The sequence below is a fragment of the Telopea speciosissima genome, chromosome 2 (assembly GCF_018873765.1).
Source record: "Telopea speciosissima isolate NSW1024214 ecotype Mountain lineage chromosome 2, Tspe_v1, whole genome shotgun sequence".
Classification (NCBI taxonomy): Eukaryota; Viridiplantae; Streptophyta; class Magnoliopsida; order Proteales; family Proteaceae; genus Telopea; species Telopea speciosissima.
Genome location: NC_057917.1, coordinates 55,976,751 through 56,003,456, shown reverse-complemented (window position 1 = coordinate 56,003,456; position 26,706 = coordinate 55,976,751). Strand labels below are relative to the sequence as shown.

The following is a 26,706-nucleotide window of genomic DNA, read 5'->3' as shown; positions in this document are numbered from 1 at the left end:
TATCCCAAATTCTTCGATAGAACCTTCAGTTTAAGTCACGAATAAATTTACAGAATAAACCATTTATAGCTGCAGATTTTATCTTATTAAATCCTTCCACAAAACCTTGTCTTGATCCAAGCCCAGCCATTGAAAGATAAAAATAATTGGCAAACCTTACTCTAGGTTCTAACAAAGCAAAAGAATTGATGTTTTTAATTAATCTGCACTTTTATTAATTGCAATGTGAATATTATTAAGAGGAGACCTACATGAATCAAAACCTTTCTGTCCTACAGAGGAGAATGGGGAATCAATAAGGAACAGACTTATAGATTAAAAACATCAATCACAATAACACATCACGATAATATTTAGCACTTATTACCAAAATAATATTTAGTACTTCTGTTTTGAGGGTGCCATGCCTACATTTAACCCAACTGGGTAAGACACTACCTATAAAAAGAGAGTTCCTACTAAAATTGTTTGCATGGAGGAGATGAGTAATCATTGTATATGCAACACATTTATAATGCTGTACATGTCTCCACATCTCTCCTTTTATTCTTCCTTCTTTGACTCCTTTCCTAACAATTATCTTACCTCCTCAATCCTCATTCTTAGGTGCTGTCTCACGATTCTCACGATAAAATAATTCTTCACAGGCCCTGAAGAATATCTCAAATTCCTCTCCCTGAATCAGCTTATATGATTTTGCTGGCTCTACACTCAATGGTGGGGAAGTATTACTGGATGGGACATCAGCTGCCTCTACTTGATTAGCTACTGCATGTTCGGTGGTTTCCTCATCTGCTGGTGGGCATTCCAGCTGCACTCTTTGTTCTTCAGCAAAGACTTCCCTTCTTGAGGGTTGTGCTATAATTTCTGCTTCTGGCCCTGACAATGCTACTACCTCCGGGTTGACTGATGAATCGGCTGTCAGGCAAGGTACATCAAGAGATTTATGCAACTGGTCCACTTCATCCATATCAACAGAAGCTGCATCCTCCAGATCTTTCAAATGAATATATGTGGTAGGAAAAAATTAGGGCACATTCACAAGGATTAAAATTAAAAGCATTAGATATACATATTACTGTTGACATTTGTATACATACTAATGCACTCACATCTTCATGTATTAAACACATATTAATCAGTAAATTGTACTGCATTTTCAATATAAACTGTATCAAACATGAATATACCCGAGAATTTCTTTCAATGATTGCCAGTTCACCAAATATTGACCAAATCTTCATTGATGAAATTCAATTATACAAATTACTCCTAATGAGACTTTGCCTAGCTGAATTGCTCTCTCTGGAGTTAAGACAGAAAACCATCTGAGACAGTTAGCTCAGGGAGCTTTGCTGTTCCAGCATTCATGAAGTTAAGAAAAAAAAAACAGAAAAAGAAGAAGTATAGTTTAGTCCAAAAACAAACAGTTGCCGATACAAGCATACTTTCCAGTGCATTGATTGCAATATCCTCATGAGGCGCTTATGCTAGAGAAGAATTTACTGAGCAAGTTAGCTGAATCAACACAATTAAAATGATTACCTCTCTTTAGAATGATTTTAGCACCTCTTTGATATGTCTCTCAAGTTAATGTAGACAACCATTGATTATCTCACAGTCCAGAGAATGCACAATCTAAAAGCAGCTTGATCATACGACAAGAAGCATGTAAAAAAAATTTAAAACACCATTATACAGGTTGGAAGCTGAAGGAAAGAAATTTAGAAGTTAAACAAAAAACTGACTCAATTATAGGATTGTTGGCCCACATAGAATCACTCCTCAAAGTGGTAGGGTTGGCTAACTGATGCAATTGCATGTGCATGGCTGGACCGGCATAATCCGATTTGGAAACACAGACCAAGATGAACCGGACACAACCCGAGGCTTTGGTCCAAAAGGGGTTGATAGGGGATCTCTTTATGTGATTGGGTTTAGATACGTAGAGTTTCTGTTTCGGTAGTAGTTTCCTAGTTTGCTTCAGTTTCTATTTTCAGATTAAGTGGTAGATTAGGAGTTTTTCTTATTCATATACATGTAACCATCTGTTGTACACACAATGCATGTGGTGTTGTCATGGTTGTCAATACAGTGCAGTCAGACCGAGTTAGCAGAGCAGCAATACAGATGACAGCTGTGAGTAGAGAGGTGTACAGGCAGTATACTGGTGCGGCAAGGCATCTACAGTGATGTGACAGGGATCAATGGCATTCTAGCAGAGCTGACAGGGACAGACAGCTACTTGAAAGTGCAGACAGTACAGTGACTCAGAGGGTTCAGGACTCATGTGGCAGTGTATGATGGCAAGTGACCGTATGTTAGTAGTAATGTTACAGTCTACAGTCAGCAGTAGTGGCCAGACAGTGCAGTGGTAGCTTCTGGACATGTGGCAGCATGGCAGGGTTGTGACAGATGGCTGAGGAGGTTACAGCATGACTTGGCAGGCAGGTGATGAGTTGGCAGTACGCAAAGTAACATCCTTGGTAGTTTGGTATGATGGAAGTGTCCACACAGTACTAGTGACATGATTTGACATATGCATGTATGGCACAATGCATGTAAAGATGTGGCAGTGTTGGGAGTGTACTGGTGATGTGCCAATGCCTGCGGTGTCAGGGAGTGATGTGGCAGTGTTTACATGTGTTTGGGAATGATTGGAGAGGTCAGACAAGAAGTTGGGAGAGCTGGACTGGGCTAGCAGTGATTTAGCAGTGATGTGGCACTTCATTGCATGGTAATTCAGTGTTTGGCAGCCTTCAGCAGCTTTAGATGAAGGATACATGCTTCCAGAACGAAGATTTTATAGGTCCACGTGAATGCAGCATGTTAGGAGCAATTTTGAGATGGCTAAGTGGCAAAATTTTGATATGAACTGGAAATACGTAGAGCATCGAATCATCTTTTCAACACAACTGGAATTGCGTCGATCAGAGTCCGGATGATGGAGATACAGAGATTCCCATACAGTTACTCCGAAAAGAAGCTAATCTGAAGAGTTTGGGGAATTCTAAGGAGCATCTGTGAGTTTTTCCTGCAATTGCATATGTTGATTTAAGCTCCTCGTTGACACGAGCATGGTGGCGAAAACCACGCTCACTAAAATTCATTATATTGAAGAAAGTATGCCAAAGATACCATTTATGGGCTTATGAGAGGCTGGGAGCACCGAGACTGGTACTCCGGCATATACGGGATCAAAGTCTGGACGGTGGATAAGCGGCCAAGTCTCAAGATGCTGAATCAGTGGCTGAGAAAGAAGTGCATGTGCGCAGATTCAAGTGACGGAAAAGATTCTGGCACCCCTTTTCTGATTGGTCGCGTGCATCGAGACATGTACGCTGCACTGTATGGAATCAAGTCTTCCATGAGGTCTTGCTACAGTATTGTGCAGTCCTACAGAGTATCATGCCAAGATGCCGTTTCGGTGGCTGTCGTTGTTCCCACTATTTGGGGACGAGATGATATTGATGGAACGAACAAGAAGCAGCCCGCGTCTCTGGATTCAAATCTAATGGCCCTGGAATGAGCAACTCGTGCACCTCCGTAGTCCCAGTTCCATGTTAGGCGGGAGTACCGTAAGGACGTCACAGATTCCATTTTATGGGCATATCAAGCCCGTAAACTTGCTGACAGATCAAGCCAGATCTGACAAACTCTATTACACCTGCATTTTCAACTGCAAATTGGACGGCACAAGGCTAATCACAAGACGAAACACGGCCTGCCACCATCAGTCGTTGAAGTTTGTTTTGTCATTAAAAGTCAGATCTGACAAACGTGATTGAGCACAAAATGCGCTGAACTCTGAAATGATCCAGTGACTTAAGCCGCATTTTGAGATTATGTTCCAACGCACATGATATGCCCCGTGATACAGTGCTACACAAATGCATTTTAAGGTCCCGAAAGATTCCTAATGCCTTATTCTGGTTGGCGAAACTTGTAAAAGCCATAACTTGACCATTTAAGCTCCGTTTTGAGTGATTCAAGTTGTAGCTTCTTCATCTCTGATGCAGCACAAAATGATGAAACCCAAGCCCAAGTGTAGCCCTTAAGGAGGTCAGCCTGAATCTGGGCTCATAACATCCCCTTTTCATTTCTATATTACACACCAAGTTTGGGAACTCATTCTATAAGTTTCCCAGATTCGGACCTGTGCAGTGACCTCCACTTCAGCCCATATCACCCTCTTTTATTCCTAGTTTCAGAAAACTCAAAGAATAAAAGTTTTATCCCGATATGTTAGCTTTCATATCCAACTGGAATCACCTCAAACCAAGTTATATACTGAAAGTTATCATTATTTTACTGCAACAGTGCGAATCTACCCAGAATTGTGATTTCGCTCTTGTAATTGTTATTCTCTACCGATCCGAGTTTGTGCAACCTAATTAGTTATTACATCATTTGGTATCAGAGCTTTGGAGAAGAGGATGGACAATTCCAGCCGATCGTTTCACCCCATTTGTCGATTGGAGCATACCTCGATATTCAACGAATACTCGGATGAAAAGATTGATGAATACAACATGAGTCTTTTTATTTTTGGAGATTTTTTCGTGCAAGGAACAACAAACATAACACCATATCAAGATCCATATTTGGAGCCGCTGCACAAAACCAACTTTCTTTCCATAGTCGCTAAGGGTGTAGCAGAAAATATGGATGCATACATCAACATCTTTAGTGCATATGAAGATCTATTTATGAAAATTACTACACTGCCATCTCGACTTCAACTTCTTCGGATCGAGTATGTTGATCCATTCTTGGAGATGATTACACTACAATATTTTGTTTGGTTTGTATTTGATCCCGGTGGCACGAGAACACTTTTAGTGTTGGAGGAGAATTCGAGGACGAATTCTTTTTCAACAAAGGGAGTATGATGCCGCCCAAAATGATGAAACACAAGCCCAAGTGCAGCCCTTAAGGAGGTCAGCCTGAATCCAAGCCCAAGCCCATTTGATCCACTTGAACCAAGGCCCACTTTTCATCCCAACAGCCTAGCCCCACTCATAAGTGGCCTAGAACTAGTAGTGGGATGCTAATCAAAGTCTTTTGGTCTTTTCCATACTACACTTCATCCTATGAGTACTATCTTGGTCTTCAACAAATTCTATCTTGAGTCTCTACAAAGAAGTCTTGGAAATCTCAACTTCAACATGGAGAATTGTTTCAATATATGGAAGATTACACCAAGACATGGGAACTAGAATCTATGTGATGGCATATAATGTTGGTTCAACCCACTAGATAATGGATTGTCTCTATTTGAAAAGTCATTTTCTTTCTTAGAAAGCTATGTAGTGGTTTAATCTCAACCCTTGAAAATCAATGGTCAAGATATCATAAAAACTTTAAGGATTTCTTATGTTTTACCTATAAAAGGCCTATTCGTCTTATTTGTAAGGGAGACTAGAATTTTGATGAATAAAAATTGCTTTGTGCATTTTGTTAAAAACATGATGAGTTCTCTCCTTTGAACCAAGATTGAGTTCAACCTTAGAAAACCTAGAAAAGTTTTCCATCAACCTAGAAGAATTGGTGTTATTCCCTTTTGAAAACCTAGAAAAGTTTTCACTCCATCCTAGAAGAGTTGGAGTTTTCCTTATTGCATCCTTGAAGAGATTGCAACCCCTTGGTGTTGCTACACATCCTTGAAGTGTTTTAGCCCATATTTATTCCTTTTATTGTTTTTTATTTTGTTCTTTATTTTATTGTTTTGTCCATATTTGCACACTTTGTGTTTGTGCAATTCACTCTCCCAGTCCGACCTTTCCCCTGCCTACATCAATCTCCGTGAGCTCGGTCACACAGATCAAATAATCTCTTTTCTGACACGACCGATGGAGGAGGGTGTTCCCCACATCTCATACCTGTAATTAATCTTCTTATAAACTAATATAAAACAGGATAAAACTCAATTTCGAAAGAAAAAACTTTATAAGACGGTTGGCCTTTTCATCCTAGCGTGAAAATCATCTTACGATGAACGGGAATGCATCGCAGTTATAGGCTTATAGTCATTCAAAGAATACGGAATCGATATGAGGTTAATTAGATTCATTGGAGTCAGCCAGATCGATACAATGTGTATGGGCTCTTACGTTGTGCATCCTTTGGGAGATCCTATTTGCCTTACCTTGTAACTTCCATAGTTGATTGAGGGTAAGACACGATTGTCCCCATTGTTTTGGCCGAGCTCTTCTTCGGGCTCTCTACGTGTGTTGACATGGGTATAACCAAATTCAAAAGGATCCAGACAACGAAAGGCACACGCCCTTTAGAACTCCATTCAGTCCAAGGTTCCGGTTTCTCGGTTTAGTGTGGAGGGAGGTGCTCTTTTTTTTACCTTTCAGAGGACATGTTGTAATTTGAAGCTGGCAATAAAGCCACTTCTCTTCTGTTCTTTCTTTCTCACATGCTTTCTGTTGGTCAACAACCAACCACAGCTCTCTATAGTTCTTCACTACTCGTACAGGAAGGAGTCTCTTTCTGTCTGGAGGGAATCATTTTTTCTCAATCAAGAATGCCTTAACTGGATAAAATTCACTTATTTCACACAATTCTTCTGGTCATGCCTTTTCCTTTTCCCTCCTCAGCACTTGAAACCAGAGAGAAGTATATAGGGTTTGGAAATTGAAACAAACAGTCCCCCTTAATGCTTATGTGCATTAATCCATTCTCCTACCCTTGTTCTTGCATCCATATCCTCCATTGAAGACCTTATGAAGGTAGGAAAGCATTGAAGACAGATCTTATGAAGGTTATGCCATAAAAGAGGAGAAGAAGAGAGGAAGAGAAAGGAAAGAAAGAAGAAGAAAAATAAGAAGAGAAGGTCAGAGGGTTGTTCCATTGCCAGGGACCACCCAGGGTTTCCAAATTGTGTGCACACTTGAAGAGTTAAGTTTCTCTAGATAGAGGGCCAATTGAAGCTTCTTGTGAGCGGTTGGAGATCTCATTACATCTATGGATACCAGAAACGGAGACAATGCAAGGTCGTAAGATTTCTATCATTTGGCTTTATCAGTTTCATTTATGTAAATATATGCTAGTCCTAGGTTGCATTGATTGTCAAATTCCTAGACTAGAAAAGCTACATTGTAGGAAAATTTTATAAGCTCAAATTGGTCTGTACTTGGGAGTCCAATTGCATTTGAACACAGTAGGGTCTGCAGCCCTTGCCCTTGTGTTCATCAGGGTTGGAAGCAAGAGAGGGTACTCATGAGTTGTTGTTGCAGCTAAAACCCACGATCAGGGTTTGTAGCCCTTGCCTTTGTGATCATCAAAGGTTGAAGCAGGTGTTATAGGACCTGGACTGTTGCTGCAGTCAAAACCGAGTGTTGAGTAAATGCTGAGCCCAATTAGGCATTACACCGGGGATGTAGGCAACCTGCCGAACCTCGTATATGTTGTGTTGTGGATGCGATTGCTATCTGTATATTTGATGCAGGGGGTGCTTGGGTTCAGTTGCTCTTCTAGGCTATTGAAAACCAAAACGAGTTGCAATTCTTCAAGATTGCATTAATGGAGTCCAAGACTCAACCATTCATTTCATTTCAAAAATTCTGCTCCTTACAAACAAAAGACTTTGCTTAAATAAATGATTTCCCTCAACCCAATCTTGGTTCCCCTATAATCCTATCGTCAAGATTACAATTTATTTTAAGTAGTTACTAATTGAGAACATAATCTCAATCAATCCCCTCCAATCTCTCTTTATTATCAATCTCCTTCCAATCCTCCCCCAATTACCGTTTATTTAAAAGGTTACTCAAAATACTCCAATCCTCCCTCCAATCACTCCTTATTTCAAAAAATTATTCAAAATAGGGAGGCCTCTCCAACGTTTCTGAGCTACATCATTCCCTTCCGGTTTAGAAGAATTCGCCACTCGAATTCGTGTCACCAACAACAGTCGAGCTCCACCGGGATTGAAAGGGAACATGTCTTCGTCACCAATCATCTTCTTACCAAATCCAGTGGTGGCCCATAACAAACCGGTACCTCTAGTTGCCATGGTCTCCAAGGGTACTATAAGGATTGGAGAACCAGTCCATCGAACTTCCATAGCAGTGATGATAAATCGAACCGGCTGTACTCCCTTGGTCAACAGCTCGGCAAATTGGGTAGCGATGTGGGGAGCATGGTAACTATCCATTGGGTAAAAACCATTCTCAATTTGACCCTCTTTCTTGATGCATGAATCCATCGGAGGCCAGCATAGAACTGGCCAAGACGCAACGTCATTACAACGACTCCAATAGGGGCTCTTCACATCAGGATAAGGGACTGTCAGTTGAGACATTCCACAACTCATACCTTTAGATTTAGGTGATGCTGGCACACCATCATGTGGCCAGAAATCTGAAGCAAAGTTGAGTAGGATCTCCTCATCCGGGTATTCATCAAATACCGGTGGTGACTCTAAATCAACAATCACTGCAGGTCAATCCTCTGTATCAACTTGTAGATGCTCCAACGAAGGGAAAGAAGAAGAATGCGCTTAAGTTATTACCTCATCCAGGTGACGATGATGGGAAGCACTCTTCAAACGTCTAATCTCCAAAGTAAGATCAGCCACTTGCCACCAAAGTTTCAAGTGATCAATCTCCACAATAAGAGCGGCAACTTGCTGTCGGAGCTCCCGGATCTCTCCACTAGTGTGTATGTCATCCACAGGAGCTGTCAGGCTTCCTCTACGTGTGGGTGACATGGCGGCTCTACTGGCTCTGATACCAGATGATGTAGGGGGTGCTTGGGTTCAATTGCTCTTCTAGGCTACTAAAAACCAAAACGAGTTGCAATTCTTCAAGATTGCATTAATGGAGTCCAAGACTCAACCATTCATTTCATTTCAAAAATTCTGCTCCTTACAAACAAAAGACCTTGCTTAAATAAATGATTTCCCTCAGCCCAATCTTGGTTCCCCTATAATCCTATGGCCAATGTTACAATTTATTTTAAGTAATTACTAATTGAGAACATAATCTCAATCAATCCCCTCCAATCTCTCTTTATTATCAATCTCCTTCCAATCCTCCTCCAATCACTCTTTATTTAAAAGGTTACTCAAAATACTCCAATCACTCCTTATTTCAAAAAATTATTTAAAATAGGGAGGCCTTTCCAACGTTTCTGGGCTGCATCAATATTGGAGTGTGCTTATCTGTAGGATGGGTGTGTACACTGGGTAGACCTTGCCACAGGAATTGTATACCTGCCTGTGGTTGAGGGGCAAGGTGTGTCACAGGACTATGTGTGGTTGTGATTGCTTGTCAGTGCCAATAGTAGTCAATGCCAACAAGTCAGCTTTGGGCAGCTTTGTGCATATCAGCTTTGCGCAGCAATTGTGATTGGGAGTGCCAACAGTGAGTGCCGACAGTGCCAAAAATTAGGGAACACTAAGAGGAGTAAGGAAAGAGTGTCGGGAGAATTTTAATGATTTTTGGAGACCCTGATTCACCCCCCCCTCTGATGTAGATCGAAATATGAAGAAAAAAAGACCAAAACACTGGTCATGGTACTGTTCACGTGAACAGTGTTCCCAAATTTGCCTTGTGTAGGGATGCTTTTTAGAAGATCTTGTGGGCCCATCAAGTGGAGAAAGATTCTATCCTAGTGCTGCTATAGTTTAGTTTCTATTTTCAGTTTTAGAAAGTATATTTTATTTCACTTAGGTGGCTTCTAATTTCAGTTTGTTACTATTTTTGTTTTTAGGAGTTTCTATTTTGATGTATGGTAGCTAGATTTATAGGAAGTTTCTATTTTGGTTGTATGTTACTTGGTAGCAAGCACTTTCTATTTTATTGTTTCTATTTTGGGCTCAACCTTTGAGTCTATATAATGTAATGCCTTTAGAGTTTAGAGGCCTCCAACAGTTATTAAAAATTGAATGAAGTTGCAATTTGCTTGCTTGAAATCTGAGAGAGATCTTTGTTTCAACAGCTGAGATAGCTGTGGGTGAGAGGCCCAAGGTTGAGATAGCCTACCCTATCCTTCTATCCTATCTTCTATTTTTTCCTTTTTTTATTTTCATTGTGTGATACTGTGATCTGCTACAAGTTCTGCGATCGAAGAGTATACCTGCTACTGAACAAAGTGATCGATCTACTATTCTGTCCAGCAATTGAATATCAATTTCAGCATCAATTCTGGCCTATCATCGTTCCTACTGTAGAGTGGTTCTTAGTTGAGCTGATATTGACATTATTCCCTCTCAGTGTCAACCTGGGAACAACACCATTGAACAAAGGGCAGAGTTGAATAGTAAATTAATTTTGGAGTTCCTTCTCATGTACACTATGACAATCGCCAGACCCTGCAGTGGTGGGAGCCTTGTGCACTAGTTACACCCTTTTTTCCCCCTTCTCATAGGTGTGAGTGTGCGTGGTGCTTCACTTTTCTCTACTCTCTCCCTTTATTCTCCCTGTTTCAGTTTAGAACTTCTCTCCAGTAAGCTCTTTACTTGTCTTTTTCTTCTTTTCTCTCCTATCTTCTCTATTATTCCATTCTTATTATTTTCTATTCTCTGCTCTTTATTTCCTCTCCTTTTCTCCTTGCCACTGTTAAGCTGTTGGGTTCCACAGAGAGAGGACTTGATCTCTCTCACATCCATGGTTCAAGATTTGGCGAAATTTCGGAAATCTCGATACTACCGAGACAAAATGGCCTTACGAAATGAAAAAAGTACAAATTTCAGCGAAATTTTGTGATATTTCGGGATTTACATGGCAATTGTGGATGACTACACTCGTTTCTTCTCCGAAACTATACTGTGGTCCACGTATGTCCTTCAGACAGAGAGCAATGGACGTCGACTCCAGCGGAGCATGAGTGGGGTCGATCCAGGAAGGCATAGCAATTATTACTAGGATTTGAATAATGACAGTTGTGAGTCTTGTGAGTTGAGACTTTGTGTATTGACTATTGAGTATTGAACTAATGACTTTTATGGAGTTTCTTTTATGGAGTTTATGAGTTATGACTTATGAACTTATGCACTTTGACTTTATTTTTGTTTCATTACTTTGTTTAAATTTGTTATTATGTCTTTTATTAATTATACAATGTGTATTTAAGTATTTGTACATCAGGGTCCGACCATATACTGTCAATCAAGGGTACAAACCCAAAACACCACTTTGAGTTCACTTTTTTGCAATATGAAGGTTTAAATGTGTTTATTTAGCTTAAATAAGGGTGTACATGAAGTATCAAGCCTTAATATGGCCAAAAACCCACCGAGATGGACTGCCGAAATATGGCAGAAAAAATACCATATTTCAGTGAAATTTTGGTAAATTTCGGACATTTCGGAAATCTCGACCTGCCCGAAATAGTGAGACGAGACGAGATCTTGAACCTTGCTCACAACTACCTTTCCACCTTCAAAGTTGGGAATAAAATCACTAAATTAGGGAAACTTAAACCCCCTAGCCCTTCCCCCATATAAGCCCCCTGCTGTGAGAAATACATCTGAATTCAAACCTGAACCTGCAACTCTCGCTGGTTCCTGTTTCAGAGATTTTTAATCAAATCTCAGGCTGCTGGTTCGAGGCATTGTGGGCTGGAATCAAGAGGCCTTAGGATCAACTATCCTCCTTAAAATCTTGGCTTGATTGGAGTCTTGTGTGCAGAGTTGCGTCAATCGCAAGCTAACTTCCATACCCATAGTACAAGATCTCGCTTTCGTCTCGGGTTCATGGCCCACCGAATCGAGATGGCTTGCAATACATAAAACATACAAGATCTTGACCGAAATCTCGCTATCTCGCCGAGATTTCGGCCCATATTTCGATCTCGGTTCATTTCGGTCGAACCAGGCCCAATGACTTTATTATATATACCATATTTGACCCAGAATTCGACAGATCTCGCTGGACTCAACAGAACTCGCCTCGCTGAATTGAAAAACCCCTCCAAACTTGTGCTTTTCACTATTTTTGTCCGGAAATTTCACATATGCTGCTGGAAATTGAAGATTGAAGGTTGGAGATTGTTGATTGCAGCTTCAAGACCAAAGGAGGAGTTGCATTTCTTCTCAAACACAGTGTTACGTAAAAAACTCTTCTCAAAAACTACTTTTTGCATCGATCCACCATGAATACTTGTTTGTTGTCTACATGGATTTTATATGTGATGTATCTTACACCGATATATAGTTTGATGGAGGTAGATTTATTTTTCTATTTTTAAATTATTTATTTATTTTTCTGTAAAATAAATGGTTTTCTTGAAATAAAAAAAAAATTGAAAAAAAAAAAGATCTACTCATTGTTTGGAACCCATTATTATATATGTTGGACACCATTGGCTGATCTATGGCCTCACAGTGTCTTTTTTTTTCACCTAGTAAATTATTTATTTTAATTTTCTGAAATTTTAAAAATATTTTAAAAATTACAGAACAATTTAAAAAATAGTGAAAAATATTTGTTTTGTTTTGAAATTATTTAAAATTAATGAAAGCATTGTCAATGTATTTTAATACGGAAAATGATGATTCTTGTTTCCTCCATTATAATTTTGTATTACTTATGGTATGATTATTTATGAAAAAATTATAATAAAAAAATTTAATAAAGAAAAAACTACAAGAGGTAAGGTGAAAATAGGAAATATCTATATGATTAATCTAAGATCCTAGGATCCTAGGATGGATGGGCATAAGCCATAAGGTAAGTCATCCACTTGTATTTGTTTAATCTGTCTCTTTCTAAGTTCCTAAAAATTATTAACAAACCATATATGATTTTGAATATGATGCCTCATGCATTAAATGGTTTATGGTTTGATGTTTTTTAATTCCTAATGCTTAATTAAGTTGTTTACACCTCTACTTTAATTATATGTGTTCTACAACTACTAAATATTGTGTGGAATAGCCTAGGGTAGAGCTCATCTACGCCGTAGACTACCAACCTAGGGTCCAAAGTCAAAGTACCATTTTGAGTTTGAATTTGTAAAAGGTAATGTTTCCATTGTGTTTAGAAGGCCTAAAATAGGGTGGATGTCAAGTTTCAAGACCTATCTTGGCCATATGGCCACGAAAACCACCACCAAGTCTTGACGGGAAAAAATGCACAAACACGCTACAATCTCAGCAGAACTTGGTTTTGTGGCTGGGCAAAACCGAGTCCTGACACCTTGTCCATACCACCTCTTCATCTTGGTCAAGAGGTTGAAGACAACCTCACCACGTCATCACTTAAACCTTATTGTCCATATTTACATAAAAGCCCTGTAATTTTGAGCTTATTTTATTTTATTCATTCCCCATCCTTATTGTTAGTTTCCAAAAACAACTCCCACTTACATATTTGCTTCCATTTAAGTCCATAACTCTGTTTTCTCTTCATTTGTTGGTTTTGGACTTCAAGATAATTACAGAATTGCCACTATCATTATTTTTTAAGCTGTTTGGCACTTGGGTGAGCCCATAAAGACCTATAAACAGGGTTTTGAACCCGGGGTTGCATTACTGACTCACAGCGAATCGACTCATGGTTCCGTTTAGGCCCAACAGATTATCAACTCCTATCCTGGGTTGTATTATGTCCTGCTTCATGATGCTTATGTCAAGTTTCTGATAGTTCTTCATCTTTGGTGTTATTGTTCAATTGAATGTTACAATAATTGAATATCAAAACAAGGATATTTAATTAATATTCATATCAGTACATACTTAATAAAACATTTGCTCAAACTGTTTTTTAAAGGAATGGAAGCTCCAGTCATAGGATTCTCTTTTTTTTTTCCATCCAGATAGCTCACTGGATAACCATATATCCAGTGCATAATTGTCAATTTTTCATCATGTAATTAGGCATTTTTTTTTGGAAGGGGGGGGGGGGGGAGAGGGGCGTAAAAGAATAATGGTTCATCAATGGAAGACAATCATGGATTGCCAGGGTAAAAAATGTCATAACGGATATTTATAACTAGTCATTTCAAGCATGAGTTTAAAATTATGGAAAATTTTGATTCATTTTCTTAGATAATTAGCAGGAACTACATATACTGAACTCACAAGCTCTAAAATTTCATGGTTCCTTTGCAGATAGGGAAAATAATGGATTACCTTCAGTCTTACATTTGTACTTTTTGTTTGGATGATTGGTAGAGCTTTCTTCTGCAGAATCCAAAAACAAACTTTGATCTTCAAAACTCTGAACAGGATCTACGAATGATCGTGTACAAGGCCACCTGAGAGGAGGCAGCAGAGGACAGCCTAAGCTACAGAAACTGGCATATCGAAGACTAAGAAAACACAATCTTAACATGCATGGATACCTGCTTGACTTAATAATCTCGCCCTCTATGGTAACTTCCTCGTCGAATATAACACCTGTAACCATGTCAGAGAAACTAATAATCTCTTCTATTCAATAAAATTTTGGATAAACAAGGTGATTAAGTGGTTTATATTTCTATTCTTGCCTTCTAATAGAAAATAATATATTTGCAGCTTAGTTCTGTTTAGAAGATCTAATTACTAATTTAATATACCAACAAGTATAGGGAGGACTTTGCTTGATAAGAGAGCATCGTCACATGCATTTGTGTGGCTTGACTTTAAACCATGACCCTTAAATTGTATTTGCATAAGTCGAGAGTATTTTAATACCATGGTCCAGTAGTATAGGAGTATCTTTAATTAAAGACAGTTCTTTTAGTAAAATTCTCCTTCCCCCCCTTCCAAAAAAAAAAAAAAACCTTTGGAGCAGGGTTACAAACAAATTTTCTGCCATGTGGCAGTATGTTGGGGCAAACTTTGTGGACATATTTCCACATCATCTAGTAATGGGTTAAGTTTCAGACCAATCTGGGATTATCTAAGTGGCAACAAAATGCTTTGAAAATTGTTGGAAAAGTCAATCATGTGTAGGACTATTTAATTGAAGAAACAAAGGAGAAAACCTCGTATAAGATTTGGGTATACAGTAGATATAGGCCACCAAATTTGACATGTGGCCTCTGCAGAGAATTTCCGCCTATCAGAATGACCAAATCATCAGTCCACATGGTGGGAAAAGCAATCCATGTGGAAATGGCTTCCCACACAATAGTTGTCGAGGCGTTCAGGCGCCTTGTTGGTGTCTCCTTGAGTCAAGGCCCCCTCCAATGCCGTGAGTCACCTAGATGCCGTAACAGCCATGTCCCACACTGTCCATGTAAGAAATCTTTTTCCACTTTATAGTGTCTTAAGTTTGTGAGCCGATTGTTATAGTTGTAAGAAGGGCTTATTAGTTTATTTATTTGCATTCCTATTAAAGGTCAGTTATTTTGTCCTAAAGAGAGTCACTTGCTAGGCTTAAGCAAGAATGTTTTAGAGAGTCGAAAGTAACTTTTCCATTTGAATAATTGAATTAGGAGTCTTATTGTGATGATCCCTTGTCTACATCATTCCAGTCATTCATCTACAGCTAAACACGGCCTCTGTGGTAGAAAGTAATGAAAGTATAAAAAATGTGTGAAATTTGAGTTTAATAAAATTCTTGTGAAATCGAGAGAAAAAGATGTCAGATTCTACAGTATTTTCAAAATCTGCAAGGATAGCAAGCTACTGGACCTGGAATTGAGGCACAACGCACCCCTGAGTTTGGACCTAGCCAGTTCTAAATAACCATATAGTTTACAGTATAATATTTGGAGATTTTTTTATTGGTAATATATATACATAATGGCACACATTAATACATATGTTACAATATATAATTCATATGCACATATAATGATAAGGCAGGGCTTGCATACATCAAACCCTGGCCTCTATTTTGACTCAGCTTCCAGAAGGCCAGAGCTACAGACCAACCTTGGCAATTGGCTACACCCAGGCCAGATGGACTGCCTTTTACAACCCCTAAATATATGTGATAAACCAATGAACAATAATTTCCTATCTGGCAATCAGTGTGCTGCCTCTCAAGAATCTCATTTCTGGCATAATTATCCTTCCTTTACAAGTGCAAAAATTTTGTGGGATATACGAGAACGCCCAAGATACAGATTTACTTAAAGGTAAGTACAAATAACCTCCCAAAAAATGTAACCGCATAATAGCTTCACTATGGCATCTCAAAATGGATCATTTTTCTTTTTTGAATCAACAAATGAATTGTTACCTCCATACAAGTCATATTTGGAGAAATATTTGTTCTTCAGATAACGAACATAGTCAGCTTCATATTTGTTGTACTTCTCACTGTAATCTGGAGTATCTGAATCACTAAAAAAAAAAATGAAATGTGTGGGGTCATTTATCAATCAAACAGAGTAAAACATTTTATAGTTAAAAAAAAGAGGCATGCACTTCATAAGATTGAGAATGAAGTAAGACAAAGGGATGCAGCATATTATAGGTTCGATAAATTTCCATATGACATCAAAGCTGAACTTTCCACAAGGACAATTGAAGCCTTGAGAACCTAAAATTTTCAATACTTTGGCTCATATCTTTAGGAAAATATACATCAAATGAGAAAAGGTGATGCAGAATAGGAAAGCAGAACAGATTACAATGTGCCATGTGAGTTCTTTGGAAATATTTGAGACAGTACATAAATCTAGTTTATGATGATGAATACAGTAACTCAGGAAGCCCAATCAAGGATTTTCAACGGTTAAATTTCGGTCATGCATGTCCCAATAACCCCAACATATTGGTTAGGTAAACCAGATCTTGTCCTTTCATTTCAAGTCATTATGGTTTATTCGTAATTGGATCTCAAGGTCCTTTTTCCACTCATTTGCATATTCATTAGGCTGTCAACAAGTTGGATTAAAATTAGTCCATTTCTGGTCCAATCTGATAGATCACTCACTCACATGGTGATCCAAATTCTGAGGATTTGAATCTGATCCCCGCTTGAGGCAAATACTTTTATGTGTACTTCTTCTGGTTAATCCACACTATGATTAGTAATTAGTAGCCTTCTAGTAATAGGTTAAAAGGATGAATTTTCCTTATGCCAATTTAGGAAGATAAAAAGAATTTCACGTTCCCTTCTTACCCCCAGAGGTAAAGGAAAGGTCCCTTCCCTTTTGGGCCGGTTGTGGCCGAGGAGAGATTTGAACCCCCAACACCATGGTTTGTAGCCATGTGCTCTAATCCTCTGAGCTATAGGCCACCCTATATCCACTAATTTTGTTCCCGGGAGTACCCTAAAAAGGAACCTTTCCTCTCCTCTAGTATATTTTTCTCTAAAAAATTATACAAGAAAATAAACAATTTTGACAAAAGCAGAAAGGGAAATTTTTTTTTGGGTGAATAAATAATGTATTACCAAAGCCCGGGGGGGCGAGGAAGAAGAAAAAAGGGGGGGGGGAATATACAAAGGGAGGAGAGGGGGGGGGGAAGCGGAACCAACTAGCGGGTTCTCAAGAGAGAGTTATCTAAGCCCCAGGATACAACAATATGCCTGTTCCTTGGGGAATCCAACAGGGCCTTCAAAGGCAAAACACCAAGCTTGGAGGAAACATAAAAAAAGATGGCTTTCCAAATCAAGTCGAACGAATGAGAATTGGAGGTCCATCTCCGAAGGTTCCTTTCCATCCAAATGTGATACAGGACCGCACCAAACACAAGCTTGCCTGTAGTGTCGCAGATAGTGTGTCCAGGGAAAGTCATGTCCAACCATAACTACTCTCTAGCAATAGGGGACGGGTCTCCTTTTGTGAGGCCAAATAAACGAAAGGGATTTTTTCCAAATGGTAGAAGAGAAAGGGCAATCAAAGGAAAGGTGTCCAATGTCTTCATGGCCGGTCCAACAAAAGATACAAGAGGGTGATACTGGGATTCTTCTGTGTAGAAGGAAGTCTTGGGTTGGGAGGCAGTGGTTGAGGATTCTCCAGGCAAGGAAGCTGTGACGAGGGATGTGACCTTTGAACCAGACTATCTTGTGCCAAATGACAGACGGGGCTTGGGATCTAACTAGGTTCCAGGCAGAAGTGAAACTGAAGAGGCCATTAGGAGAGAGGAGCCAAATGATCTTATCTGCATGGGTTTGGAGGGGGGGGGGGAGACGGGAGAGGGGGGGAGGGAGTTCCATATCCAAGTTCCATGGGGTATGATAACGGAAAGAGGAGCGGACTTGGGAATGCTGGAGGCGTAAACTGCTCTTGCACCAAGGAAGTTATAAAGGACACCATTGGGGTGCCAGGCCCGCCAGGGGTCAAACCAGAGGGAGATTGAGGATCCATCCGTGATAAAGGAGGAGATGGCTCTAAGAGCCAGAGGGCGAAGGAGGAGGATCTTGCGCCAGACCCAAGAGGAATCCGAAGGGATGGGAGCAGTCCAAATGGAATCCTTTTTGAGGAGGTGGGAGTAGACCCAATGAACCCAAATGGAATCGTGCTTAGAAGAGATTTTCCAAATCAACTTCAGAATACCTGCAGTGTTGGAATCGCGGATACGGCGAATTCCGAGGCCTCCTTCAGATTTGGAGAGGCAGATGGATTTCCAGCTGATAGGATGAAGGAAGTGAGAGGTTTCCTGTCCTTTCCAAAGGAAGGCACAGAAAAGGGATTCCATAGCTTTGATGGTGGCTTTAGGAAGGCCAAAGATGCCACACCAATAGATGTAGGAGGATTGGAGAACCGATCGGATACATTCCAGCCTGCCCGCATAGGAAAGGAGACGGCCTTTCCAGAGTTGAAGGCGCTTGCTGATATTGTCCAGCATGGGGGTGCAATGGTGGCTGGAGAGCCTAGCAGGAATGAGGGGGAGACCAAGATATTTCACAAGGAGCAGAAAGGAAAATTATTAAAACAAGTCTTGATAATTATAAAAGTAATAAACGTAAATCAGTAGAAATTACATGTGTATCTGATGTCAATTAGATAAGATGTATTTGACATCATTTAGATAAGATCACAACCGGATTGAGTCGGGGCACTACCTAATTTGTTCCAATTACTAATCAGATCATTCTCAATTGTATCAGATCAAAGCCTTATCAACTTCCCATATTCAGATCGGATGCAGATCAAGATCCAAGCTGTTGACAGCGCTACTATTCATATGTTTGGACTAGATGTATTCTTTAATAAAATTCAGTCCTTCAACTGGATTTTGGCTTGGGATAGTATTGTCACCATCATTGATTTGGTTTCCAGGGCTAGATATTTCCCAGTGATTTTATCTTTAGTTGAAGGGATGAGAAGACTGTTCCCTGTCTTCTTATTCACTGGTTATTTACTTATTTGTAGGTGAAGTTTGGGGGTATCAAGGGGAGAATTGTATGGAAATTGGGAGCTGATATTTGAAATGTGCAAATAGAAGGACAAGTGAACGGCTGACACAGGGGGAACCCCCTCTTCCCCCCCCCCCCCCCCCCCGCCATAAAAAAAATAAAAGAATGTACGGATCTATGCTGATGGATTAAACATGCAGAAGCATGAAATTTTTGGGTATGCACACACACACACATATATATACCCAACCTTTTAGGTTTTCTATTTTTCCACATTTTTCATCTTTTTGTTAATGATGCATCTCTTCTGCAAGTAATTAACTCTTGACTTACTTATCCCCTCATATGCGATACATTAAGCTTTTCTTTAATGATATCTTATTAAGAAAAATAAATTGAAGTCAGGGTGTTGTCATGCATGGGCATATGATGACAAGTCAAGAAAGCAATGAAGCTTAGTTCCTGCTGTTGCCGTGCATTGCATTTGGAATAAGCAGAACTGACCTGCCTTTCAAAACCATTCTGAAACTGGCCATATTGTGGCTCATGAAACGAGGGATTTTCTTAGTTTGAGCTTCAAATTATGATGACTTTAGAGGGCTCACAATATTCACTATTCAGGATTAGTGAAACTTCAATTTTGGTACAGGTTCTCCTTGAGGCTTTTGTACAGTTGTGGCCTTTCCCCCTTTTTTGTTAGTAAGTTTTGAGGCCTTATTTGGTATAGTAAAACATGCTTTTCTCCTCATTGGAGTGCTTTCCCCAAATTTTATTTATCTAAAGAAAATTTATTATACCGGAGATTTTATTGCTCATTATTTAAGTGATTAAACTGGAAGTTAATTAATATACAAGAAAAAAAAAATGTCAAAGGCCGAAAGAAATAAAAAATGGGGTAACAGGCCCAATATCATCAAAGAAACTCTAGAATAAAGAGGGTTCTGTTCTTGAATTCTCCCAAGAGGAATGGTGGATCAGGATTTGTGCAGCTGAACCCAAGTAGTGGGTATAAGACTTGGCAATATGTGAATCAGTATATGCTGGCGAACAAGTTTCTCTCTGGCCCTATGGGCAGGATCTGAATCTAAATTAAGCTGTGAATCAGTATATGCTGGCAACCAAGTTCCTTTCTAGCCCTATGGACAGAACCTGGAACTAAACTAAAAGTTAAGGACAGAGATTCATAAGTTTGACGGGCATCACTCAGTTGTTGGTCACCCAATCAAGTATCAGACGTATCACATTAACATTTCACCGAGATTATGGGAGTTCATTATTACTGTAAAAACATAGGTCACAGATAAATAGCGTGTTATTAAAAGGAAATTTCTAATCTGCAGGGATATGAGCTTGTTGTTAGTTGTCTAGTTAACATCCCCTGTAGTTCATTAACATCCGAGGAAGAATGTTTTTCTTCTTCTGCAATTTCTAACTGTAGCATTTGTATTTGCTTCTGTAACGTTGATTAAATTTATGGCTGTTGAGATTAGCTTCTCTACAAGAGCCACTTTTTTGAGCCATGTGGTGGGTCGGATGGCCCCAAATTTTATGGACAGGTAAGACTCCAAATACCCTGCTCACATGTCGAGTTTCAGCCGAAACAGACAGCCAAGTTGCAAACTGAATTTCTAAAAATCCAGGACTACCAAAACCGGGCACACCAATACAGGGAATACAGAAGGTACATGCTAAAGCAAGGGGTGCATGCTGATAATTGGGGGAGGGGGTGTTATATGATTGAATTTGCTTCTGAAATTTGACACAAGGCAAATCCAGAACTTTTCCCTATTTATCCAACTGTCGCCAAATCAAGCTGACACATGGCAAAACTAGGTGGATCGTCAAAACAAGTTTGTCGACAGTGGACCTACATTATGCCATAATAACAATACACACAACAACATCAAGAATAGAATTCTGGGTAATTCAACATTGAATTGTCTAAAACTTGGAATTCCAATAAATAAATAAAAATACAACGTAAAAGAAAATAATCATAATCTAGATCCAATATTAAAAAACCTGATGAAAATGAAGAATTCATACCTATATTCTACAAGGAACCCTAGAGCCTGCTTTTAAGTACCACAAGAATATTTTTTTTGGGTGGGGGGAGAGGTGGGGAGTAAGAGGGTACGAAGAGAAGGCACTACATGCAAGAGAAAGAAATCAAGTGAGAACAAGGTAAGAATCTAGGAGAACTTACAGAAAGCTCTCGGATAAGTCAGACTTTGTTTCATGGACACTCATGTCATCGTCCTTCGCACCGGCCTTAAAAAAAAAGATTAAGAAACCCAAAAAAATGAATCCTTAAACAAAGTAGAATCAAGAACTACACAGAGGAAAAGTATAAGGAATAGTAAACTAGACGACAAATTGAAACTGCATCCCACATGCATCCATTAACAAGAACAGTAATAAACTAACGGCCATAATCTATAAACTTGGCGGGAAAATAAAAGATGGAAGCACAGAGAGAGAGAGAGAGAGAGAGAGTGTGTGTGTACCATGATTCTGGTTGAAGGGTCGGTTTGAGCTTTGATAGTCTCTGCAGAAAGAAGGGTTTCGGCAGCAGAATTGGGAAGAGGAAGGGCCATCTGAAATGGAAATGGAAATGGAAATGGAAAAATGGACAATAGAGACACAACTGGCTCTGACGAAGGCTGCCTGCAATGTACAATTGTACAAAGCTGGCTGGCGAGGTTTTCTACTTTTCTTTTGTAATTCGAATGTTACAAGTGTGGGCCATGCACACCGTATAAGCCAATAAGGGTAAATTTCTCCGTAAGTTCTCCCATGTTTGTCAAATTACATTTATAATCCGAGTTTCCAAAAATAATACTTAAAGGCCCCCTTAAATTTTTAATTTCTTTTTTTTTTTTTTTTTGGGGGGGGGGGGGGGGATGTAAAAGTCCCTTAATTAACTTTGTAATTTTGTGAGACATACTGTCACAAAATTTGAGCCCCATATAACCTACTACTATAAATATGTGCTTGTCAAGATGCATTCATTTTACCATCTCGAATATGAGGCTTCCAACTCTTTTTTAAATTCGGGTTAAAAATTTTTGGCTTATCCTTACTACATTTCTAGGGTTAGGGCAAAATATGGTCAATTTTGATCAATCCGGATAAAAATCGGAATCAATTATGATCGATTTGAATTCCATTCTTTAAAACCTTGTCTTGCTAGGTTTCTAGTCTCACCTTGTCCATGTCATTATTGTTGTTCTATATTGGTGCGTGAAAATCATTGTCTACTTCATTCTTTTTTGTTTTAAATTTTTTGTATTTTCAAATTTATCAGACATTTAAGTTCAAACTATTAATTAGGGCTAAACATTAAAAGTAGTGGATGTTGATCGTATTCGATATATATTGCTTACGTGCAAAAAATGGATGTTGTTAAGGAAAAATTGAAATTATAGAAAGCCTATGCAAAAAGGGTAAGATAGGGTAAGATAGTTATGGAGAGTCTTCTCTGAGCAAACGGCTTAGAAGAAGCAAGGTTGTTTCATTTGAGGAGGAAAAAGAAAGAGAGAGGGAGCCAAAGTACTCTCCCCTAATGGCTCAAATAACCTTTGTCCAATAGTTATCCACATGAGATACATCGTGGAATTATTTGTGTACATGGATATAAGAATCTTATGTATATTAAAGAGTTTAAAATTTATGTAGAAGGTTGCCAAAAAAAAATTTACATTGCAAAGCCGATTGAGGAGTTATGAGGTTCAAAAATTTAGAGTTTTATTGGAGAGAGTTTTCCTTCGCTGTAGGTGAAAGAAACCCACCATCTTTTTTTTGGTAAATCAGAAATCTATTGATGATAAGTATGTGTAGTAGCCAAGGTTTCATTTATACACAAATAATGAAGCTAAGGAATGGTATGAGGCCAAATCGTCATACACACTAATGACAAGGCCTTTCTGACAAGGGAATTAGTTACACCATTTGTTCCCCTTGGAAGATAAGAAAAATTACATTCAACAAAAAAGATGAAAAAAAGAAGATCCACTTGATATGCATTAAGGTTTACAATCAATTGATGAGTTGTAACAACTTGATAATTAAAACTCACTTGATAAACTTTGAATTTATAATCAAATGATGAATTGTAACTGCTTGATAATCAAGAACCACTTAAGGAGTTTTGAATTTTAAAATAATTGATGAGTTGTAACCATTTGATAATCAAGACCCACTTGATGAGCTTTGAATTTTGTAATCAATGGATGAATTATAACTGCTTGATATTCAAAACCCACTTTATGAGCTTTGAAGTTTATAATCAATTGATGAGTTGTAAGTTGTAACCGCTTGATCATAATCAGGACTCATTTGATGTGCATTAAGTGTTGAAATCAATTGATGAGCATTAAGGTTCCCAACGGCATCGTCTTCTCTGGCAAAGACTACAGTCGGAGAACAATTCAACCTCAGCGTGGATGTCGATGAAGGGTTTTCATGGTTCCTATAACACTTGATTTCATCAAAATAACAAACATATGCAACCTTCCATACCTGTAACAAACTCAACATGAATTTCAGGTCGAAGATGACTGGGAAGAAAGTTTGAATTGCCCATATCTTCATTATGATCATCATCCCACCCTCATTAATGCCTACGGTGAAGGAATATCTCCGTCATGGGTGAATGGAAACTGCCTCCAACTTTATTTATTGGCATTTTATAATTATTTTTCCTCTCAAGTCTGAACCATACTTTTAAGGATTGTTTTTATTTTTATTTTATTTTTATTTTGGTTATTATTATTATTTTTTTATAAGAAAGAAAACAAACTAGATTAGTATAAAATGTCAAACAAAACATCCATATATAATTATAAGACCCTTAATTTGAGAGTTCATCGCTCTCAGGAATAACCCATATACTATATACAAAATATGAAAGCCTTTGGTTTTTATATTTACAACACGAAAAGACTTTAAACAACAAAGTATACGCAACAAAATTGAAAAAACCTCCCATGGCCTATCCATTAGAAGGCTTAAAGCATCCATAAAATAGTAATATTGATGGATCCTAAGAGGGGAGGTATGAGCATAAGGTCGAGGGGAAGAAAGGGGTGGGGTATAAGGATATCGTATAGGTAATGAAACATCAGAGTTAGAAAAGAATTTGAAATTATGCATATCAGCTAACCAACGATTAATCCAATTTATAACCAAAGGAAATAAAAGCTCGTAGCAAAAACAATAAAAAGCAGATGCTTAATATAGAGACTAGATCAGAGAATGAGAATCATTCTCGTACGCTCCTAGGCACACAGACGGAATCAACTCACTCTCTTGGATTTCTATCTCATATGCTTAATGGCTCTCGTACGAGAATCTGATCCAGGCTCCTTAACAAATATGGGTAAAGAATTATTCGTAAGAAATATTTTTACAAAAATGAAGAAATGAGGTGGCTACAAACCTCTCTATTCGTATATATAAGGGCCCTGCAAACTAATGTTTTGAAAGTTGGAACTAACCAAGTGGTTGAATTGGTCGGATCAACCTATCCATGATTTTTGGAAACATTGAACCATTGAACGTCTCATAATTATTTGAACCAAACAATTGAATTGTTCAGTCTAAATTACAAGATGCAACCAATTTTGTGGTTTTGTTTGGAATCCTCACTTTTGCAAAAGCAAAGATACTTTTGACTTACTAATTAATGGGCTATAAATGGATCCATTAATTGATTGTCATTAACTAGCATCCATTTTGCTATTACTTACCTTTTTTCTTACGAATGAGATATGCTTTTGAATTTTTAGTAGAGCATCAATTACTTCCTCCATTTGTAGGATTAATTAGCTCCTATTTTGGCATTAATTAAATCTTAATTTGTAGAGAATTTTATTTTTTTTGGTAAAATTTATAGAAATTTTTTTTTTTTGGTAAACAAATTCGTAGAGAATTAACTATCAAGGTTTTGAATGGTTTCCTTCAAAGGAAATTTTATGGGAAAATTACTCTCTCCCAAATACTTGACCTATTTTTACTCAAACTTCTTTCCTCTAATTTTTTTTGATTACCTTAAAAAAGCTTCGACTTTTTTTTACTTATGATAATTCAAAATACCTAAATTAACCTTGCCTTCTCCCTTGCCACACCCCACTTACGTCCTCTGCCCTCCGTCCACCACCACCCCATGGCCCCCTCCCTTCTCCCATCCACTCTACAACTCCCCACCCTCTTACCCACCTCCCCATAGTTGCAGTTCCCCGCCCCCTCCACATCTCTCCCTTACCTCCCTCCCTTGCTTTCTCTCTGTATCAATGTCTCCAACTCGAGCATAAACATAGAAACAAGCAAAGTAACATTGATGAATCCAATCCCATGACCTTGAGATAGGGCCTATCTCCACCACATGGCCTACCCTGATTGCTTTGCTTATGGTCGGAACCCTCATGCCGCCGACAACTTCACTAAAGGAGAACCACCACCAATGCTATCTACCTCTTGGGACATCTGAAAGAAGAACCCTAAAACATCTCCACGTGTACAACCTCCTATATGACTACCCCCCCCCCCCCCCATTTGCTACCCCAAAGTCTGCGTCATCGATGCAGCCCTCTGCACGGTCGGAGACCTCCGTTGCTAGACTAATTGGGTGTCTTCTTTGGCTTCCAACACACATTTGCAACCAAATGGAGCAACTGGTCCTCCACCTTTTCAACGCCATATTCGCGATCAAGCCCTTCTCAACAATATTTATTCCCTCGGTCTTAGAGTTTGTTTGTTTTCATTGTATACTACTCTTACCTCGAGCCCAAGTCCAACGTCAGAATCTTCGATCTATGGGACCCCTCGCCATGAGAACAACACTTATCCTATACCTCTTCATTTAGGAGAGCTGACAACATCCACTTCGTCCTCGAATGCATATCATATATCCTCCACTACATGATCATGGAACTTAGTCGTATCCTCATGGACTACATTGATAAGACAACAAGTATAGCCAACAACAAGCAATAGCAACAAGGCAAAATGTACAGTGATTTTGTTCCCACTCAGAGGTGGGACAATGTACAATAAAGTTTAGATTATTGGTACGCATATATGGACATACATGAGATGTTGCAGGCATCAAATTTTGTCACCTCAAACATTAAATCGACAATGATGGATGGGGTCTCTTGGAAACTCATCGAAAATATCAGTTGTGAAAGTTCAAGTTTTTATAGGAAAATGGTCGTTTTGCCCCTGGTATTACTTGAGTGCACCGACCTTTTCAAAATTGAATAAAGCTTATAAGATAAGTTTCTTTTGTCATTATAACCCTTGTTGAATCCAAAAAGTTCCATTTATATATTATGTGTTTTAGATATGAAACCATTATGTGATATGTGTTTGGGTATACTAATACGTGTGTTAATGTACTAAGAATTTGATGTTATCCAAACTTCTGATGATGAACAATTAAAGAAAGAACAAAGCATGTTGATTGAAAGAAGAACTGTCGAGGACGGTCCTCCACGTACAG

General features: G+C 38.7%; 1 protein-coding gene across 2 annotated transcripts; it reads right to left on the bottom strand.

The window, feature by feature from the left end:
- Positions 1-557: 557 nt before the first annotated feature.
- LOC122652234 lies at positions 558-21,473 on the bottom strand. 2 transcript variants are annotated; one of them, XM_043845919.1, is made up of 5 exons: positions 21,409-21,467; positions 16,134-16,237; positions 14,302-14,356; positions 14,102-14,214; positions 558-1,014 (listed from the first exon to the last, which is right to left on the bottom strand). In XM_043845919.1, the coding sequence occupies exons 1-5, from the start codon at positions 21,450-21,452 to the stop codon at positions 590-592; spliced, it is 741 nt and encodes a 246-aa protein (XP_043701854.1). In that variant the 5' UTR covers positions 21,453-21,467; the 3' UTR covers positions 558-589. The 2 variants fall into 2 exon arrangements, with proteins under 2 accessions (XP_043701854.1, XP_043701855.1); XM_043845920.1 differs by lacking the exon at positions 16,134-16,237 and having other exon boundaries at positions 21,409-21,473.
- Positions 21,474-26,706: the final 5,233 nt, after the last annotated feature.